This window comes from Bubalus bubalis, chromosome 4, assembly GCF_019923935.1.
Source record: "Bubalus bubalis isolate 160015118507 breed Murrah chromosome 4, NDDB_SH_1, whole genome shotgun sequence".
Lineage (NCBI taxonomy): Eukaryota > Metazoa > Chordata > Mammalia > Artiodactyla > Bovidae > Bubalus > Bubalus bubalis.
In genome coordinates this window covers 15,577,335-15,595,559 of record NC_059160.1, presented here as the reverse complement: position 1 = coordinate 15,595,559, position 18,225 = coordinate 15,577,335, and the positions used below count along the sequence as shown (strand labels likewise).

The following is an 18,225-nucleotide window of genomic DNA, read 5'->3' as shown; positions in this document are numbered from 1 at the left end:
GAATGGTGTAAGAAGGGAAATAAAAATGGAGTCGATATTGCAAAGACAGCTCTGTGTGCGTGTGTGAGTTGCTCAGCTGTGTCCAACTCTTTGCGACCCCATGGACTGTAGCCCGCAAGGCTCTTCTGTCCATGGAATTCTCCAGGCAAGAATACTGTAGTGGGTTGCCATTTTCTCCTCCAGGGAATCTTCCCCGCCCAGAGACTGAACCTGCATTTCAGGCAGATTCCTTATTGACTCAGCCAACAGGGAAGCCCAACAGAGCTCTCTAAAATGCCCTTATTTCCTGGAATGTCTGTCTGGAGCTGGAACGGCTGAACTCCACGCTGTTCTCTAATCGCTGGTTATGGGAGAAGGCAGGCATGAAAGCAGGAGCCCAGGCAGCGGTGATCCGTATATCAGAGGGCCAGCAGAGGGAGTGGCCAGGGTGGCCAGTGGGGCCCTGGAGGCCAGCCTCAAAGCCCCAGTGGCTCCTTTAGGGGATGGTGGCTCCCAGACAGTGGTGTGACTAAAGCTTTGGGCTGCCTCTTAATCTGAGCCACCAGGGTCACTGGTGTGAATTCATTCCTTGAATGCTGTCAAGGGAGTATGGGCCTTGAGTGAGCATCCACTGTATCACCTGCCCAGGTACTCATCAGGATGGTCTCCGGTTGTTTAGACATACATGGAGGTTTTCAGGGTGTGTTTAGACACACACTCTGGGGTGCACAGTCTTGCTCTCAGTTCTGATCTGGGCAGAAATGCACAAGGGGAGAGGGATGAGCAAGACTGGGAACTGAGGACAGAAGCCCCTGCCCTGATATCCTAAACTGGAGGCCCCCATCGCCCCACCAGCATGCATGCCCACTCCTGCCCCTTGGTGTTCTGTCCCCTGCCTTCCAGATGCTTCAAGACTCAGATTCAGGCTTATTAGCTTTCCTGAAGCTACTTTGACTTTCCACCGTTCTGGTCACCCTTGCCCTGAGCCCACCCTTGGTCTGTCTTCTTCAGGGGTGTGAGGGCTGCCAGGGTGCTCCCTTCTCTTGCTGCCCTGGGAGGGACCCTAAAGACTAAACCTTTGGCATTAATTCAGGGTGTCTCTCCAGCAGTGCCCACCCACCCTGCCTCCAGGCAACTGCCCTCCTTGTGTCTGGGAACCGTAAGAGATTATGACAGTCATCATAAGGAGCTACTGCTGGTAGCTCTAGGCTCCGTGTGTGTGTGTGTGTGCGTGTGTGTGCGTGTGTGTGTGTGTGTGTGTGTGAGAGAGAGATGGGAACACCCCACCCCCTCCTCTATGGCCAGTGTGAGCCTGGCTAACTAAGCCTATGAGGACTGGCTGGTGGGGGCGGTGGGCAGCTGTGGGGAGGTGTGGTGTGTTCTCAGGGCTGCCCTGGGGTCCCAGGCTCAGCGCCTCAGCTGCTCTGGGTCCTGTGTCCATGCTTTCCCATCCCCTGAAGCTGCTGTCCCTCTGTGTCCTTGTCTTTCACAGACATCCCCCTGCTCCCTGGCTCCCCACGCCGGCTGAGCCCGCGGGCAGTGGTCAGAGGGGGTCAGGGCCCCAAACACGGACAGCAATGCCTCCAGGTGCCGGGTCCCCCAGCCCAGGGTCTGCAGGGCTGTGTCCCTCAAGGTTCCGTCCAGGCGTCCGGTGGAGGGAGCCCCCCCAACAGCTCTGTGAGTACTGGGGCATGTGGATGGGCGGGCCTGTGGGGCACCCTCCACTTGGGGGCACGGGGTGTGTGTTGTGGGTTTGTGTGTGGGGGCGGGGTTTCTGTTAGGCTCTCTTCATCTCCTGTCTCTCCAAGACGGGATGGCACACTGTCCCAGTAGCACTGGGTCCCCTGGTCAGAGGAGGATGGGAAGACAGGTGTAAGAGGCTGGGTGGCCCCGCCCCTGGCCTGCAGGCTCCCCGGCTCTCCCCAGACCTCAGCTGGGGCGCCTCCGAGGCTCTCCCCTGTGCCTGGCGCTTCATCTGGTTGCCCAGGTGACCTCTCAGGTGGCTGCGGAGGCAGATGGATATCAAACCGGTAATAAACAGGGAAACACCCAAAGCGGGAGGCAGGTCCCTCCCACGGCTCCACCTAGTTCTTTCTCCTCCTCTTCTCAACCTCCCGTCGCCTCCGGGAGCAGACGGGAGTGGACCGCAGCCTCTCTGGTAGGGTCCTCGCCAGTGGCTGGGGAGGACGGAGAGCGGGTAGAGGAGGATGTGGCGCTGTGAGGCGCAGAGTGGACAGTGAATCCCCCGTGGGGTAGGAGTGGGGTGGGCCAGGCGGCTAGAAATCGGCCTTTGTTCCAATGGATCCAGAGAACCTGCCGGTGAGTACGGCGTGTTTGCAGGCAGGCCTGCACCTCTGCAAGGAGGTAGGGGTGTCGTGGTGCATGAGGGGGGCCCTTCGTGTCAGAGCGCGTGTGTGCCGGTGTGAGGCTGAGTGCTCGACTTGTGCGCGTGTGCTGGAATGGGGCTTGGTGCGCGGAGGGAGGCGGGTGGTGGGATGCGCAGGGTTGACGCTGCATGTGCATCTGTGTGCGTGAGCGTGCGTGTGTGCTGCATCTGTGGGCCGGGGCTAGACCCGGGGCTGGGGCGGAGGAGTGGCGGCCTGGCCGATGAACTCGGGCCTCTCTTTCCTTTCGCTGTGAGGGCCTGGCCTCCTCGTCCCCCTCCCAGGTCCCAGAGCGCCAGGTCAGCCTCCTGCGCCTCTCGCCCCTCCCTCACTGGATGTCGCCGGTCCGTGTCCCCTCTTCTTCGGCCAGGTCATCAACAACTACTTGGAGGCCAGCGAGCCGGTGTCTTCGGAGGCCCACGTGAGCCGCATGCACTTCCATGACAACCAGAGGAAGGTGGACTACGTGCTTGCCTACCACTACCGGAAACGCGGGGCGCACCCCGGCCACAGCTCCCCGGGCCACAATCTGGCTATTGTCTCCAATGGCGAGACGGGCAAGGACCCCCAGGCGGGGGCTCCCGGTGACATCGAGCTGGGGCCGCTCGATGCCCTGGAGGAGGAGAGGAAGGAGCAGCGAGAGGAGTTTGAGCACAACCTGATGGAGGCTGGGCTGGAGCTGGAGAAGGACTTGGAGGTGAGGTTGGGCAGGTGGCCGAGGGTCTGGGGTGCGATGGCTGTGCTGGGCTGGGTTCCTGGCCATCGGGCCACATGCAGGAAGCCTTTGGCTCTGCTCTGGCGTCTGGCATGCTGTTTTTTTCCTTCTGGTGGGGATTTTCTTGCTCAAGGACTTGAAGAAGAGTTCTGGGATCCCAGCTCCCAGCTGCTGGGAGTGGGCGCCCATCTGGAAGCTGGCTTAGAGATAAAGACAGATGTTAGAGATAGAAGGCAAGGCATTTCTTCCTGGCTTGCCATCCTGTGGCCTTTGTAATGCTTTCCTTGGAATGAAGACCTGATTTGCCTGTTGTGCTTTGGATTGAAGTTTCTGTCTAGGAGACTTACATTATTAAGAAAAGTCCTTGCCTGGGACTCCCAGGGAATTGGTTATTTGGGAATGGAACATCAGACACATTTTATCAACTTGTAAGCTGTCTGTATTTTGACCTCTGATCAGATAAATCCATTTATCTACACATTTGTCTCTCTGTTCTTCCATTCACCCATTCATCCTTCCATCCATACATCGTTTCATCCATCCATCCTTCCATCCATTTCTTCACTCTCTTCTCCATCCATTTCTTCATACCACACGATCCTTTAAAGATGACTGGCCCTTGCCATCCCCTCCAAGCTCACCTCCTGCCCCTCCCACTCTCCGGTGCTGGCTCCAGCCCACCGGCCTTATCTCAGTCATGTCTTTGTCACTCTTACCTCAGGGCCTTTGCACGGATGGTCTGTCATCTCTGCTTCGGTCTCCCTTCCTCTAGACCTGCGCATGCTCGGCCCCTCACTTCAGACCTCTGCTTGAATATTACCTCCTTCCAGACATCTTCCCTGACTGTCTTAGATAAAGTACCCCCCACCCCTATCATTCTGTACCTTGACCCTGCTTCACTTTTCTTCGTTATACTTAGCACCTGAAATAGCATGGTAGATTTGTTTTTTATCTCTGCCCCTCCCAGTTCCATGAAGGCAGGGGTCTTGTTTGGTTCACTGCTGTATCTCGAGCACCTTGGACAGAGTCTGGCATATATAGAGCTTAACTAGCGTTAGTTGAATAAATGACTTCCCCAAGTCTCAGTTTCCTCATTTGCAAATAGACACTCTGCAGGATTGTACTTTTATGTGCCCCATTGTTAGGCCAATGAAAACATTTAGCACAGTGTCTGGTACATAGTAGGTGCTCAGTGAATACTCATGATTATAGAAAGGGGTGTCATGCTGAAGGACGGGGTGACATTCTCATCAGATACCTGTTTTGTAAATTTCACATTAACGCCATCCCCAAAGGGGAAGGGACATCCCCTGAGGCCATTCATCCATTTTGCTATCCCCAGGCAGGATGGTGTGTGACCCAGCTCTGACCCTGGCTGTGCTGACCTGCGCTGCTTATCCACACTCTTAAATCAGGAGCTCCTTTTTGTGTTTTTCTTTGCACCAATATAGGGCCAGTGTGCTCTTTTAAGGCCGCCTGGGGCTCCCCTGCTGTGGGACGTGCTGACTTTCACCTTTGGAAACCCAGAGCTTGCTTAGTGCCTTTGACTGGGGTCTGGTCGTAAGGTGTCTCGAGGTGCGTTTTGGGAGCTGTGCAAGTCGCTCTTGGCATCACCACTGTGGGAGGCTGCACCTTCACTGTGTGTCAGGGAGGCAGGGAGGCTCAGGCAGCCGAAGCCTGCGCCTTGTGCCCGTGCTGAGTTGGGAGACAGCAACCTGCCCCAGAGTTGGACTCTGGAGTCTGAACACAGATGTCCACATCCCAGGCCTGGCATCTGTCAGCCTCATGACCTTGGGCAAGTGGCTTGATCCTTTGGAATCCCAGTTTCTTTGTATGTAAAAAGGGAATAATACTACAGTCTTCGCTGGGTTGTGGTGAAGGGGAAACCTGACAACTAGAAGTATCTGAAGGTGTAACAAGTCAGTATTAACTGCTATTGTTATTATGGAGAGTTGCCAGATCTAGCAAATAAAGATTCAAGATACCTAGTTAAATTTGAATTCAGATTAACAACAAATAATTTTTTTTTTATCAAAGTGTGTCCCATGCAATATTGAGGATATTTGTTGTGTCTGATTACTAAGGTGTGTCTGACTCTTTTGCGACCCCATGGACTGAGGCCCGCCAGGCTCCTCTGTCCATGGGATTTCCCAGGCAGGAATACCGGAGTGGATTGCCATTTCTTTCTTCAGGGGATCTGCCTGACCCAGGGATCGAGCCTGTGTCTCCTGCATTGGCAGGCAGGTTCTTTGCCACTGGGCCACTGGGGAAGCCCCATTAAGGACATACTTTTACTCAAATATTATTTGTGGCTAATCTGAAATTTAAATGTAACTGCACCGCTCCTAGTGGGCTGCCCCCCAGCATGTTTTATTGTGATTGCTATTGGATTTTGCTGGCTTCGGCTGGGAATTAGGAGGGCCCAGAGCTAGCTCTTAGGACTGACGAGTGTTCAGGGGCTCCCCTACTGTGGGCGTGCTGACTTTCCCCTTTGGAAACCCAGGGCTCGCTTGGTGCCTCTGACTGGAGTCAGGTGGAGTGTGTCCCGGACTGTTGTCCCTGCTGTGTACTCGTCAAGAGCGCTTCCCTCCTGGCCCCTCACCCTGGCTTCAGGTCTAGTTAACTTTCCTTTCCCGGGGCCTTTCCAAGCTACTCAGCATCCCCCAAGTCCCTTCTGTCATCAAAGCCTCTGCCACTCATGTAGCCATCCTGACCTACTCTCTTGCAGTGTTTTGCTTTATTATTTTTTCCCCTCCTTCTCTTTTCCAAAGTTATGCGTTTGGGTACCACTGATGCAGAGTTGAGTTCATCACAGTTCTCAGTCATGGCGCATTATTGTTATTGGTGTGCAAAGGTCCTTCTTGTGACTTATTTATTTATATAAAGATAAAACCCAGAGTCGATGGTCCTAACACCGACACTCAGACTCACAAGAGACAGGGGTTCCTGCCGAAGCTGCCAATCGGTCTTGAGCCCCCGATCCTCTGAGTAGCCTGATTCTAGACCCTGAGAAGAGGGAGGAATATTCCTGAGACTACAGGTGTGTGTATAGGGTGGGAGTATCACCACTGCCTTTTCGCCCTTGCTGGGAACAGGGGCTGTTGTTGTTGTTGAGTTGCTAAGTTATGTCCTACTCTTTGTGACCCCTTGAACTGCAGCACACCAGGCTTCCCTGTCCTTCACCATCTCATGGAGTTTGCTCAAACTCATGTTCATTGAGTTGGTGATGCCATCTAACCATCTCATCCTCTGTCGTCCCCTTCTCCTCCTGCCCTCAATCTTTCCCAGTATCAGGTCTTTTCCAATGAGTCAGCTCTTGGCATCAGGTGGCCAAAGTACTGGAGTTTCAGCTTCAGCATCAGTCTTTCCAATGAATATTCAGGGTTGGTTTCCTTTAGGATGGACTGGTTTGATCTTGCTCCCTTGGGGACAGGGGAGGGGCTTTCATGTCCACCTTCCCCCTGATTGCAGTCCTACATCAGGCCTGGGGGGTTGGCCCTGGAACCCAAGGCCTGCAGCCACCTTGGTGCCTGTGCTCCTTGTGATTTCTTTTAGTCCCCTCACCCTTCCCTGCTCACTGCCTGCTGCCCTCAAAGGCCGTCATTCCCACGCTTGGTGTTTCTGGGAAACGTATAGTGTTGCTTTTGCTTTGTGCCTTTTTTTTTCTTTAAAAAAAGACATTATTGTTTAGAACAGCTTTTTAAACATTTATTTGTATTGGTGGATTTTGTGTTAGTTTCTGCTGTACAGCAAAGTGAATCAGCTATGGAAATACATACGTCCCCTCTTTTTTGAATTTCCTTCCCATTTAGGTCACTGCCTGGTGGGCTGCCGTCTATGGGGTCACACAGAGTCGGACATGACTGAAGTGACTTAGCAGCAGCAGCAGAGCATTGAGTAGAGTTCCCTGTGCTATACTTTAGGTTCTCATCAGTCATCTATTTTATAGCTAGTATCAATAGCGTATAAAAGAGTCTTACATTTTCTGAAAAATTGGACAGAGAGGTCTCCATCCCACACACTAGTTTCCTCTATTATTGATACGGTACATTTATCACAGTTAATGAGCCTCTATTGATACCCTGTCATTAACTCAAATCCCTTCTCGGTTCAGAGTCCGCTGGTTTTTAATCTTCTCCCTTTTTGTCCTCCAGGATCCCCGCCCGGATCCCACATGGTATTTACTGTCATAGCTCCTTAGGCTCACCACCCTCTTGGTGGTGATAGTTTCTCTGAACTGTATGCATTTTTCATTTACATAGTGGCGCTCTGTCTTAAACCCATTCTGTTCCCTTCCTTTTTCTCTCAGCACTGTATTTTTCAGACCATTAGTGTTGCTGTTGTTCAGTTGCCAGGTTGTGTTGACTCTTTGTGACCCCACAGACGGTAGCACACCAGGCTCCTTTGTCTTTCACCATCTCCTGGAGCTTGCTCAAACTCATGTCCATCAAAGCGGTGACGCCATCCAACCATCTCATCCTCTGTCGACCCCTTCTCCTCCTGCCTTCAGACCTTCCCAGCATCAGGGTCTTTTCCAATGCGCTGGCTCTTTGCATCAGGTGGCCAAAGTATTCCCCGGTGCACATGCGTCTAATTCCTTTTTTCTAACAGATGAGCTCTTGTTTACCTAGTCACTCCCCTAATGATAATGGGCACCCAGGTTGTCACCCAACAAAGTTGTGAGTGAATTGTCACCTCCTTCAGGGCTCGTGTCACATGCTTTTCTCCATCCCTTCCGCTCACCCTTAGGTCAAGTTGGTGCTAAACCCTGGTTAGAGGTGGAGACCATGAGGGTCTGAACAACTTTCTGGGGGCCTGTTGGGGTCTAAACTGCTCTCTGGGTCGGGATGCCCAGCCTCTGGCTGTGAGCAGCAGTTTGGAACTGGTCCCTCACTGGGCATGGACACTGCCCGGCTGCACCTGCTGGATGTTTGGAGAGCAGGTGCAGCGGCCCCACCTTCTAGACTGTCCCCCTTCTCCTGGGCTGGATGGCCTCTAAGGCTCTAGCTTTGCTTTGATTTTAAGGCAAATGGAGAGGAAGTGGGTTTCCTATTGGACACCTATGAAAAATATGCACTTAGCCTTACAGATCAGAAGAACTTTGTGTTCACCAAACTCTAATGGATTGAGTATCGTGGACTCCATTTCAACTCTAGCTGATATCTGGGCGTGCTTCAGACAGAGGAGAACTAGTGTGTCCCTTGTTTGGCGTGTCCCCTTTCATTTTGTGCACATATTGTCATGTATTGACAAGGTCCACATTTGTATTTTAAAGACTATTTAGTATTTATTGGATGACTAAGCCATGGTTCACTCTATATTTTCTTATGTTTGACCATTTGATTAGAATTTCATCTAAAGACCTTGCTGGAGATTCCTCTGGGTGACAGAGACCCCTGCAACCTCATTGCCAGTTCCGATAAATGTGGGCTCCCCTTTGGAATTGAGCATCAAAATCACTGCATTCAAGTGGGAGGCGAATGAATGTAAGCGGTTAGGGGACTTACCCAGCCTTGAGCCTCCAGACAGGCTGTAGAGTGGATGGGCTGAACAAGGCCTCCTGTGTTCCCCCAGACCTCCTGCCCGGACCCAGAGAGCCAGAGGGACAGAGGCAGAGACTCAAATGCTTGGGTGGCACCAAGGGGCATCTAGGTGGTGGGCGAGCCCAGAGCCAGGACAGCATGTGATGCTCTTGATGGGCCCGGAGGGCATGTTTACACAACGGTGCAGAGACTTTCTCCCAACTTGCAGGCCCTGGAATCCAGCAGGCGTGGTCCCAAACTTCAGCCCTGTGGGCAGCTGATCTTCCCAACTGGGAATGGAGAGGGGGCATGGACAGGGAGACCAGGTGCCCCCTTGCTCGGCGCTGGCTTTCCTGGGATTAGGGCACCCCTAGGACTCCTAGCAGAAGCTGCCTTTGCATCAAGTGCTCTGGCTTCTCTAGCAGGTCTTCAGGCTGCTTTTGGCAGTGTCAGGCATGGGGGGCAGAGTGCCAGCCTGGAGGCCTGCAGGTTCACTCAGGAGGCAGAGCCCTTCTCTCTGACCTGGTGTCGGGTGGGAACCCAGGAATAACCACGCTCCTCTATCTCTACGGAGAGGAGATCACCTCCTCTCAAGACAGGATGTCTCTGACACCCGACTCTTCGCCCTGTGGCCTTGACACCTGACAGTTCAACCCAGATTATTGTGCTGAGTCAAAAGGAGTCATCTAGGGGACCTCTGGGGAACGGAACATGGGGACCTCCCAGTGGGGCTCATTTAGGGGAGAAGCTGGCAGGCTGGGACAATCAAATGCTGCCTCACTCTCTTCAAACCAGAGGCTACTGTTTCTTGACCTGAATTCTGTCATTACCCCTTTCTTGCACGAAGAATCTGCTTGCAATGCAGGAGACTGCCTTCAATGCTCGAGACCTGGGTTCGATCCCTGGGTCAGGAAGATCCCCTGGAGAAGGAAATGGCAACCCATTCCAGTATTCTTGGCTGGGAATTCCCATGGTTGGAGAAGCCTGGGAGGGCTACAGTTCATTGGGGTGCAAGAGTTGGACACGACTTAGTGACTAAACCATCACCTTTTTCGGGAAGAGTTTTTATACATCTGATTAAATAACTAATGGGAAGCCCTGTCCTCCTAGGCTTTTGGATGGTGGTGGGGCAACATTGTGAAACTGCTGTCTTTCTCCTTACATGGTATCTGTCCACAGCCCTGCAGATGAGACCCTCAGACCTGCGTTTTCTTCTCTCTTACCTGTATCATTTTGCTTTGCTGGGAGAAATAGGGTGTAGGAGATTCCCTGATTCTCAGGAAAACCTTGCTGCTTGCTTTTCTAGGGTGACCTGGAGGTCTTCCTGTCGGCCGCTCTGCCTCCAGGCCCCAGGCAGGTTGTTGGGCACTGGCCTGAGTGAGTGGTGTATTTCTATGGGGTGGGGTTCCCCGCATCCTTGACACCATTGTGAGATTAGTCTGTTTCCTTCTCAGGAATAGAATAGGGGTTTGCATTCTTAAGAAGGCCTACAAGGGAGAGCAGGGAAGATACGAACATGGCATTTAACGACACTCCAGTCTATTCCGTTTCTTGGTGATGCTGTTGCATTCTCATGGGTGTGGGTAGTGGTCCCGTGGCTGTTGACTTGCTCTAATGACTGGGGAAAATGCACTGATTTCCCCTGGCTTTGGGATGTGTTCCTGTTCCACTCGCCCCACCCTGACGCAGCATACCAGAGCCCAGGGCATCTCACCTGCCTCTTTCCTGCCCCAAGGGAGCTTCAGGATACACAACAGCCGGAGCAGACCCTGCCCCCTGGGACCGCACAGCTGAGCAGGGCAGGCCTGGGTGGATAGCATCTCCCGGCTACCCTAAGCAGCCTGGGGGCGGGGATTCAGAGAGAAGCAAAGAGAGCAAGTCAAGTCCCCCAAACCTGGGTGAATATCAATTTCCTTTTTCAGACTTTGTAATTAAAAACTAATATTCATGAACAGAGACTGCTTGGGTAAGTCACTCCAGCTGTCAAGATGCCCCAAAGGGAAGCAGAGACCAGAGGAGACCCACCAGGCTCCATCTCTGGTTCAATCTCTGGCAGCCTCTCTCCTGCATCTCCTTCATCAGACATTACTGATTCAGTGTCATGTCCTGGGCTGGAGCTGATGCCACAAGGGCCTCTGGTCTAGTAGGGAAAGCAGCCCTGACCACAGAGAATCACAGGATCAGGCCTGAATGTGCAGTTACCGAGTAGGGAGAGAGTGCTGGGAGACCAGTGGTCTGGTGATGGGAGAAGCCCACCTGGAAGCTCTAGACGGAATCGCCTCCCTTCTCCTCACTCCCAGATGCTCGGGGCTCAGCACACCTGAGTGGGCTATGTTTGGTGCTCTTATCAGATCTCTAGTGAGCATTTGCCCCCCTGCAAGCTGCAGTGTTGGGAGGACAGTGCAAGTTTAGACGTGGGTGTTGTATGTGGTGGGAGTCTTCTTTGAGCCTTTGAGGCCTGGAGAAGCCCAGTGGTTGTATCTGGGGCTTGAGGGATGGGGAGAATGGTTCTGGGCCACCAGCCTTAAGTGTCCCCTTGTCCTCACTGTGGAAGGGGTCTCCCTGCTACTCCTGGTCAGCTCCTTATGCTGCCCCTATACCTTCTCTCTGATGACCCCTGGGGCTACATGGCAGCATCAAGCATTCTTAAACCTTGCAGGTTTTGTGAATAGGATTCATCAACTCAGGTGGTATAAAATGGCACTTACTTTCACCAACATTTAGGTGCGTGCGTGCTAAGTCACTTCAGTTGCATCCAACTCTGCAACCCCATGGACGGTTGCCCGCCAGGCTTCTCTGTCTGTGGGGATTCTCCAGGCAAGAACACTGTAATGGGTGGCCATGCCCTCCTCCAGGGGGTCTTCCCGACCCAGGGATTGAACCCTTGTCTCAGACGTCTTCTGCATTGGCAGGCAAGTTCTTTACCACTAGCACCACATGGGAAGCCCCAACATTTACCCAAAACATAGCATTTACTTGAGTTAAGGATATAGGTACGAACTGACATTGCTGTGAGTAGCTGGGAGTTTGTCAGCAATGGAAGTCACATGTAGCTTCATATCCCCTTATAATGGCTGCACAAGTCTCAGTCACCACTGATGCTCGTCATTAGTTTGAAATGATGACAAGGTTTAGATGTGCTGTTAGGCTTGCTATCGGATGCCTTGTTAAAGCAGTATGTGTATGACTGTCTCATACATTTCCCTAGAGGCTCAGGCAATAAAGAATCTGCCTACAGTGTGGGAGACCCAGGTTCAATCCCTGGGTCAGGAACATCCCCTGGAGAAGGGCATGGCAACCCACTCCAGTATTCTTGCCTGGAGGATTCCATGGACAGAGGAGCCTGGCTAGTCCATGGAGTCACAACTGTCAGACACAACTGAGTGACTAACACTTTTACTTTTTCACGTAAAGCAGTAAGTGTATGACATTTACATTTAAGTATTTTGATTCCTGTGTGATGAGTCTTCTCTTTATTCTGTATGATTGTTGTACACACTGAAACGTTCTGAGAAGGGGTTCATAGATTCCATCTGACTGTCCTAGGGCTCCAGACCCAGAAAATGATTATTAACCCCTGAACATCACTCCACAAACCTAGAAGAAGCTGAGACAGACAGTGACTGTCCTGCTTGGCTGCTGTATGAAGGGAAATCAGATGGGAAGACTTACAGGCTGCTTCCTGGAGACTGACTGGCTCAGAGAAGGTTCCCAAGGAGTCTGGAGGCAGGGGCATGATATCAGGGCCTGGGTGGGGCCAAGCATACCTGTGACATCAGCTGACCCTTCCGTGCTAGTTGTATTTGGAAGCGTGTGGTTTGATCCACAACGTGATTGAACCCAAGAAGGAAGTGGAGTGGAAAGCGGGTGGAGTGGCTCAAGCCCGGGTTCTAGGTCCTACACTGCCACCAGCTGGCTTCTTTCTGGACCTGGAGACTGAGCATAATCAGGGATCCGCCAATGCTGGACCTGAAGGGACTGGCTGTCTAGGACTTAGACTGAGAGTCTGGGCTGCAGTAAAAATGGAGACTGTTTTCTCCATGTACTCAAAAATTGCACCGAAAAAGACAATTTTCTCAATTTATAATCGTTCTTATATATCTTTTCCTCCGACCTTTAGCAGCTGTTGGCACTTGGCTGTTTGTGTGTACTCAGTGAGGGCGGAGCGAATGGGTGAGAAGTAGAAGTGTGTACTCAGTGAGGGCGGAGCGAATGGGTGAGAAGTAGAAGAATGTTAGTGGGAAAACTTAGAATCGGTCAGTCCTGTTTAATATTGAGATTGTTTTGTTTTGTTTTGTTTTTTGGCTATTTTTATTGGAGTGTAACTGCTTTGCAATCTTGTGTTAGTTTCTGCTGTACAGTGAAGTGTATCAGCTATTTGCTGTGCTTAGCCGCTCAGTCATGTCTGACTCTTTATGACTCCATGAACTGCAGTCCGCCAGGCTTCTCTGTCCTTGGGGATTCTCCAGGCAAGAATACTGGAGTGGGTTGCCATGCCCTCCTCCAGGGGACCTTCCCAACCCAGGGATTGAATCCAGGTCTCCCAAATTGCAGGCGGATTCTTTACCGACTGAGGCACCAGGGAATATGTATGCATATATCCCATCCCTCTTGGACTCCCCTGTCCCACCCCTCTGGGTCATCACAGGGCAGCGAGCTGAGCTTCCTGTGCTGCACGGCAGCTTCTCGTTGGCTGTCTGCTTACACAGAGTGGTTTATATAAGTCAGTGCCACTCTCTCAGTTGGACCCACCTTTTCGTCCCCATGCTGTGTCCATACTCGTTGGCTGTCTGCTTACAGAGTGGTTTATATAAGTCAGTGCTACTCTCTCAATTGGACCCACCTTCTCGTCCCCATGCTGTGTCCATATGTCTGTTCCCTACGTCCACAAATAGGTTAATCTGTACTGTGTTTCTAGATTCCACATGTATGTGTTAAGATATGATATTTGTTTTTTTCTTTCTTTTAAAAATTAATTTATTTTTTAATTGAAGGATAATTGCTTTACAGGATTTTGTTGTTTTTGTCAAACCTCAATGTTTTTTGCTTTCTGAAATACTTCACACTGTATGACAGATTCTAGAATCCATCTGCATCTCTACAAATGACCCAATTTCATTTCTTTTTTTTTTGGCTGCCATAAAAAGAAATGCAGTTGGTTTTGGTGGTGATCTTCTGTTGCCTATCCTGTGAGTTCTTCCATGAAAATTGTCCTTGGTTTGAAGGTTGGAATTAAGCGAGTCAGTATTTTAAAGACTTTTGTGGAGGGCCCTGCGAAGAGCATTCTGACCTGGCGTGTTGTCCCAGCTCCTAAGGGTCCTCCGGGGCTGCCTGCTTGGGCATTGGAAACAAGCAGCTCCTCACGGTGCATCCTGTTGAGAAGCCTGTCTTTGGTCCTGCACGAGGGACGGGTGAGTGGATGGCGAGTTGGGTAGGCTGATGGCCCCTCTCCAGGGGAACAGGTGAGTGGATGGCGAGTTGGGTAGGCTGATGGCCCCTCTCCAGGGGAACGGGTGGGTGGATGGCGAGTTGGGTAGGCTGATGGCCCCTCTCCAGGGGAACGGGTGAGTGGATGGCGAGTTGGGTAGGCTGATGGCCTCTCTCCAGGGGAGGTTGCTGTTGTTCAGTTGCTCAGTCACATCTGATTCTCCAACCCCATGGACTGCAGCACACCAGGTTCCCCTGTCCTTCACTATCTCCCTGAGTCTGCTCAAACTCACGTCTATTGAGTCAGTGATGCCATCCAACCATCTCATCCTCTGTCACCCCTCGATCTTTCCCAGCATCAAGGTCTTTTCAAATGAGTCGGCTCTTCACATCAGGTGGCCAAAGTATTGGAGCTTCAGCTTCAGCATCAGTCCTTTCAGTGAATATTCAGGGTTGATTTCCTTTAGGATTGACTGGTTTGATCTCCTTGCAGTCCAGGGGACTCTCAAGAGTCTTCTTCAGCTCCAAGGGAGATATCAGGTTAAAAAAGAAAGAAGGAAGCTTATGTAGTATCAGAGAAGTTAAAGATATATTGGTGTCAATTGGAGACTTTGCAGGATAATTGAAAAGGGACTCAGTTTCTCACCATTTCAAACTGTTATTTCATGCTCTGTTGTATCCTCCTTCATCTAATGCTCCTTGCACTTGGGCAGAGTGACCAAAACACTTAGCACACCCTCCGGAGCTTCACTTGTTCCCGGATAGATTGAAGACTTCGAGAGCCAGGACCGTGTTTTATTTCTTTGTGTGTGTGTGTTTACTTGCACAGTGTCTGATGCACAGTAGAGACTCAAGTGTGCTGAACTGATTCAAAGCATAGTGTGTGGCAAGGACAGCATATGGCAGAGTTGTCCAGGGGAGGGGGCAGTCCCCAGGAGCTGGAGTTGTCAGGGGGGGCTTTCCCAAGAAGAGGGACCCCCCGCCCTTTCCCCTAACCCTGCCATGCTCTCAGCAGCCTGGAACCCTGCCCGCATTTCCTCTCCCCCCTCCCCACCTGAGCTCCAGCCCCTTCCTGCTTCTTTGCAGTAGCTTTCCCTGGGGAAGAAAATGCCATAGCTGTCTGCATCTCTCTCTGAGCCCCCGACCCAGAGAGGAGGGTGGAGGGCACTGGAGGAGGGAGTGAGAGGAAGCAGGGACCGGGGAGAGAGGCCCTGACAGACAGACAGACACACAGTAAACCTGATCCCTTCCAGGCTGTCCTTCGGGTCCCCAGTTTAGAAAGTTTTGACTCCCTGCCTGGGGAAGAGGTTGAGTCCCGGGGGTTGTTACGGGTCTCCCCGTCTTCCACCACCCACCCTGTTCCTCCCTCTTTCTTCCTCTCAACGCCCTCCAGCTCTGCACTCGGGCAAATCCCACAGCCCAGGATGATTGCCGTTGCTGTGGACTTGTTGATGTTTGTGTTTAGGCCAGGCTCGTCTCCACGATGCGATTGTGAAATCCTTCAGAAACACACGCAGACAGAGTTTCCTATGGACCGTGCGTCGGGAACTGTCTGTGTGACCAGGGCTGTGTCCCCAAGGCCGCTCTGGCTCTGGGACCTCGCTTTTGTCCAGTCACTAGAAATTTCCTTCTTGGAGTTGCCAGGACTGTCTGTTCTCTCCTGCCTGCCATGGGGGCCGCAGGAATCTGGACCCTTCCTTCCCTGAGTGTCTTTTGTTGTAGTTTTGTGTTTTGTTATTTTAGGCTGCTCTGTGCAGCATGTGGGATCTAGTTCCCCAACCAAGAATGGAACCTGGGCCCCCTGCATTGGGAGCGTGGAGTCTTAACCACTGGACCCTCAGGGAAGTCCCTCCCTGAGTATCTTTTATGACATATAGTTAGGTAAGGGTTCAACTTCATTTTTTGGCATGTGGATATTCAGTTTTTCTAGCACCATTTGTTGAAAAGACTGTCTGTTCCCCATTGAGTGGTTTTGGCACTCTTGTCAGAAACTATTTGACCAAATATATACATGCGTGCTTAGTCACGCTGCTGTGACTCTTTGTAGCCCACCAGGCTCCTCTGTCCATGGGATTTCCTAGGCAAGAATACTGGAGTGGGTTGCCATTTGCTTCTCCAAGGGATCTTCCCGACCCAGGGATGGAACCTGGGTCTCCTGCATTGAGAACAGATTCTTTACTGTCTGAACCACTTAGAGAAGCCCCCTCCTTGAGTGTCTTAAAGCTGCTTTTGAAGATCTGAGTTATAACAAATACTTCTACTGTGCTAGGGCACACAGAACCACTCATTGAATCCTTGTAATGATCCTGTAAAAGATGGAATATCACTGCCTTTATTTCTCAGATAAGAAAACTGAGGTTACTTGGTCAAGGTCAAAGAGCTTAGTACCAGGGAAGGATTCAGACCCTTTGTTTATGTCTCTATCACTGCACTGTCCCACTTCTGGGGTGGCTGATGCTTCTGCCCTCTGAGCTTGGTGTGGAGGAGGGGGAGTCCTTGTCACCATGGAGATTGTCGGCCACCAAAGCAGGTTCAGGAGAAGAGCTGGGGGCCTGTGAACTTGGGAGTGTTCTCTCCTTTCCTCTGTCCCTGTTTTGCCCCTTCTGTCTTCCCTCTTAGCGGCCGAGGCGGGTGATCGTGAGCGGGGGAACGGCTGGATCCCTGCAGGGACCTTTTAATTACTGTGTTTGCAGCAGGAATCAACCTGCTTGGGGCTTACCCCTGAGACAATGGGGTGGATCTGGACCAGCACACGCGGTGACCGACGGCAGGGGTTCCCAGGAGAGTGGGACCTCTTGTGACCTGGCTTCATGGACCAAGGTTGTGCATCACTTAGTGAGGCTGAGGGCTGACTCTGCAGGAACCCCAGAGAAAGCAGGGCAGCATGACTGTCCAAGTGGGAGTCACTTTGGACAGGTAGCCTGCGTGGCATGTCAGCCCCCAGGAGCAGGGCTGGGAGGACCTCTACAGGTGTGTTCTGCCCTGTCCAGACCGTGGGCATCAGGAGGAATAAGGGCAGGACCTGTTTGCCTTGGGTGCCCAGCCTCTGCCTTCTGTGGCTTCTCCCACCTGATTCGAGCATCACTCTCCGTCTACACATCCACTCTCAGGTCTTTCATTCAAACCCCTCGGGACAGCCAGGCTTTGCAGCAGCTGCGTCTTTAATGAGGATCAAAGAAGTAGGTGATGGTGGCAGACTGGGCCCTGGGAGACGGAAGAGTCTGGAAATCACACCACAGTGACCCTTTCCTTTTTCAAGGACCACGGCCCCCCTTTTTCCTTTACCCCTGCTTCTGTAAGCTGGTTATGTTGGCGCCTAATGCCTGCACAGCCAGGCAGCATTTGGGATGGAGCGTCCCTTGTGTTCTGGGGCGCGTGGTGGTGTGAGATGAAGAGGAGAGTGTCTGCACGGTCAGCACACTCAGGATGGGGTCGGTGTTCAGCAAAGGACACAGAAGGCAGACGGTTCCTCAGGGTCGGGCGGGTATTCCTTGTGTGGGCACGTGTGATGAGCGGGTGGATAACCTCTTCACCGTCTCTTGCATTCTGGGTCACTCTCTCCTGTTGTTAGGATGCTGAGGAAATGGAAGAGAATTCAGCCATTCATCTTGACTGGAGCTAAGTGGAATTGGACAGAGATGTTGGGGTCTTCCTCCCCAAACACAGCATCCTTCCCTCCAGGACCAAAGGGCTGTGGTTCCCTGGTGCCCCGCCCACCTCCACTGGCTTGGGTGCACATGTTCTGTACAGACACTTGTCTGCACATATGTGAATGCGCACAGCCAAGCTGACTTGCTACAGTGACTGGAGCCAGGAGGCGCAGGGCTGGAGGGTTTCTTGAAGGAGAAGGTTCTGGTGTCAAGTGAGCTTGGAATCCCAGCTCGGCCACCAAGTGATGCACAAGCTTGGGCAGATCGTGTGATGTCACCTGTGACTTGGGTTTTCTCGTCTGACCTGCTCGAGTTGTTTTGAAGACAAATGGTCCATTGAGGGGTACGTGATAGTTGTCAAGGAAATGAATAATTAAATGAGGGAACGTTCCTTCAAGTGTCTAGAGCGGTGCCTGGGACATGTTAGAAGCTCAGCATAGCTACTGTTCTAGTTCCTGCCTCTCAGGTCCCCAGATCCCTACAAGACTCCTATCTTTTCCTCCAGGCTGACATGTCTGTAAATGAGCTAGACTCTCCCATCCTAATTA

At 52.0% G+C, this 18,225-nt stretch overlaps 1 protein-coding gene across 1 annotated transcript in view; it reads left to right on the top strand.

Moving 5' to 3' along the window:
- The first annotated feature begins 1,454 nt into the window (after positions 1-1,454).
- Positions 1,455-18,225, top strand: part of ANO2 (anoctamin 2) — a 328,569-nt gene continuing 311,798 nt past the window's right edge. Inside the window, exons 1-2 of the mRNA XM_044941951.2 lie at positions 1,455-1,656; positions 2,734-3,060. Of these exons, the coding sequence (XP_044797886.2) occupies positions 2,794-3,060 (267 nt within the window). The 5' untranslated portion in view covers positions 1,455-1,656; positions 2,734-2,793. The remainder of the gene's footprint in view (positions 1,657-2,733; positions 3,061-18,225) is intronic.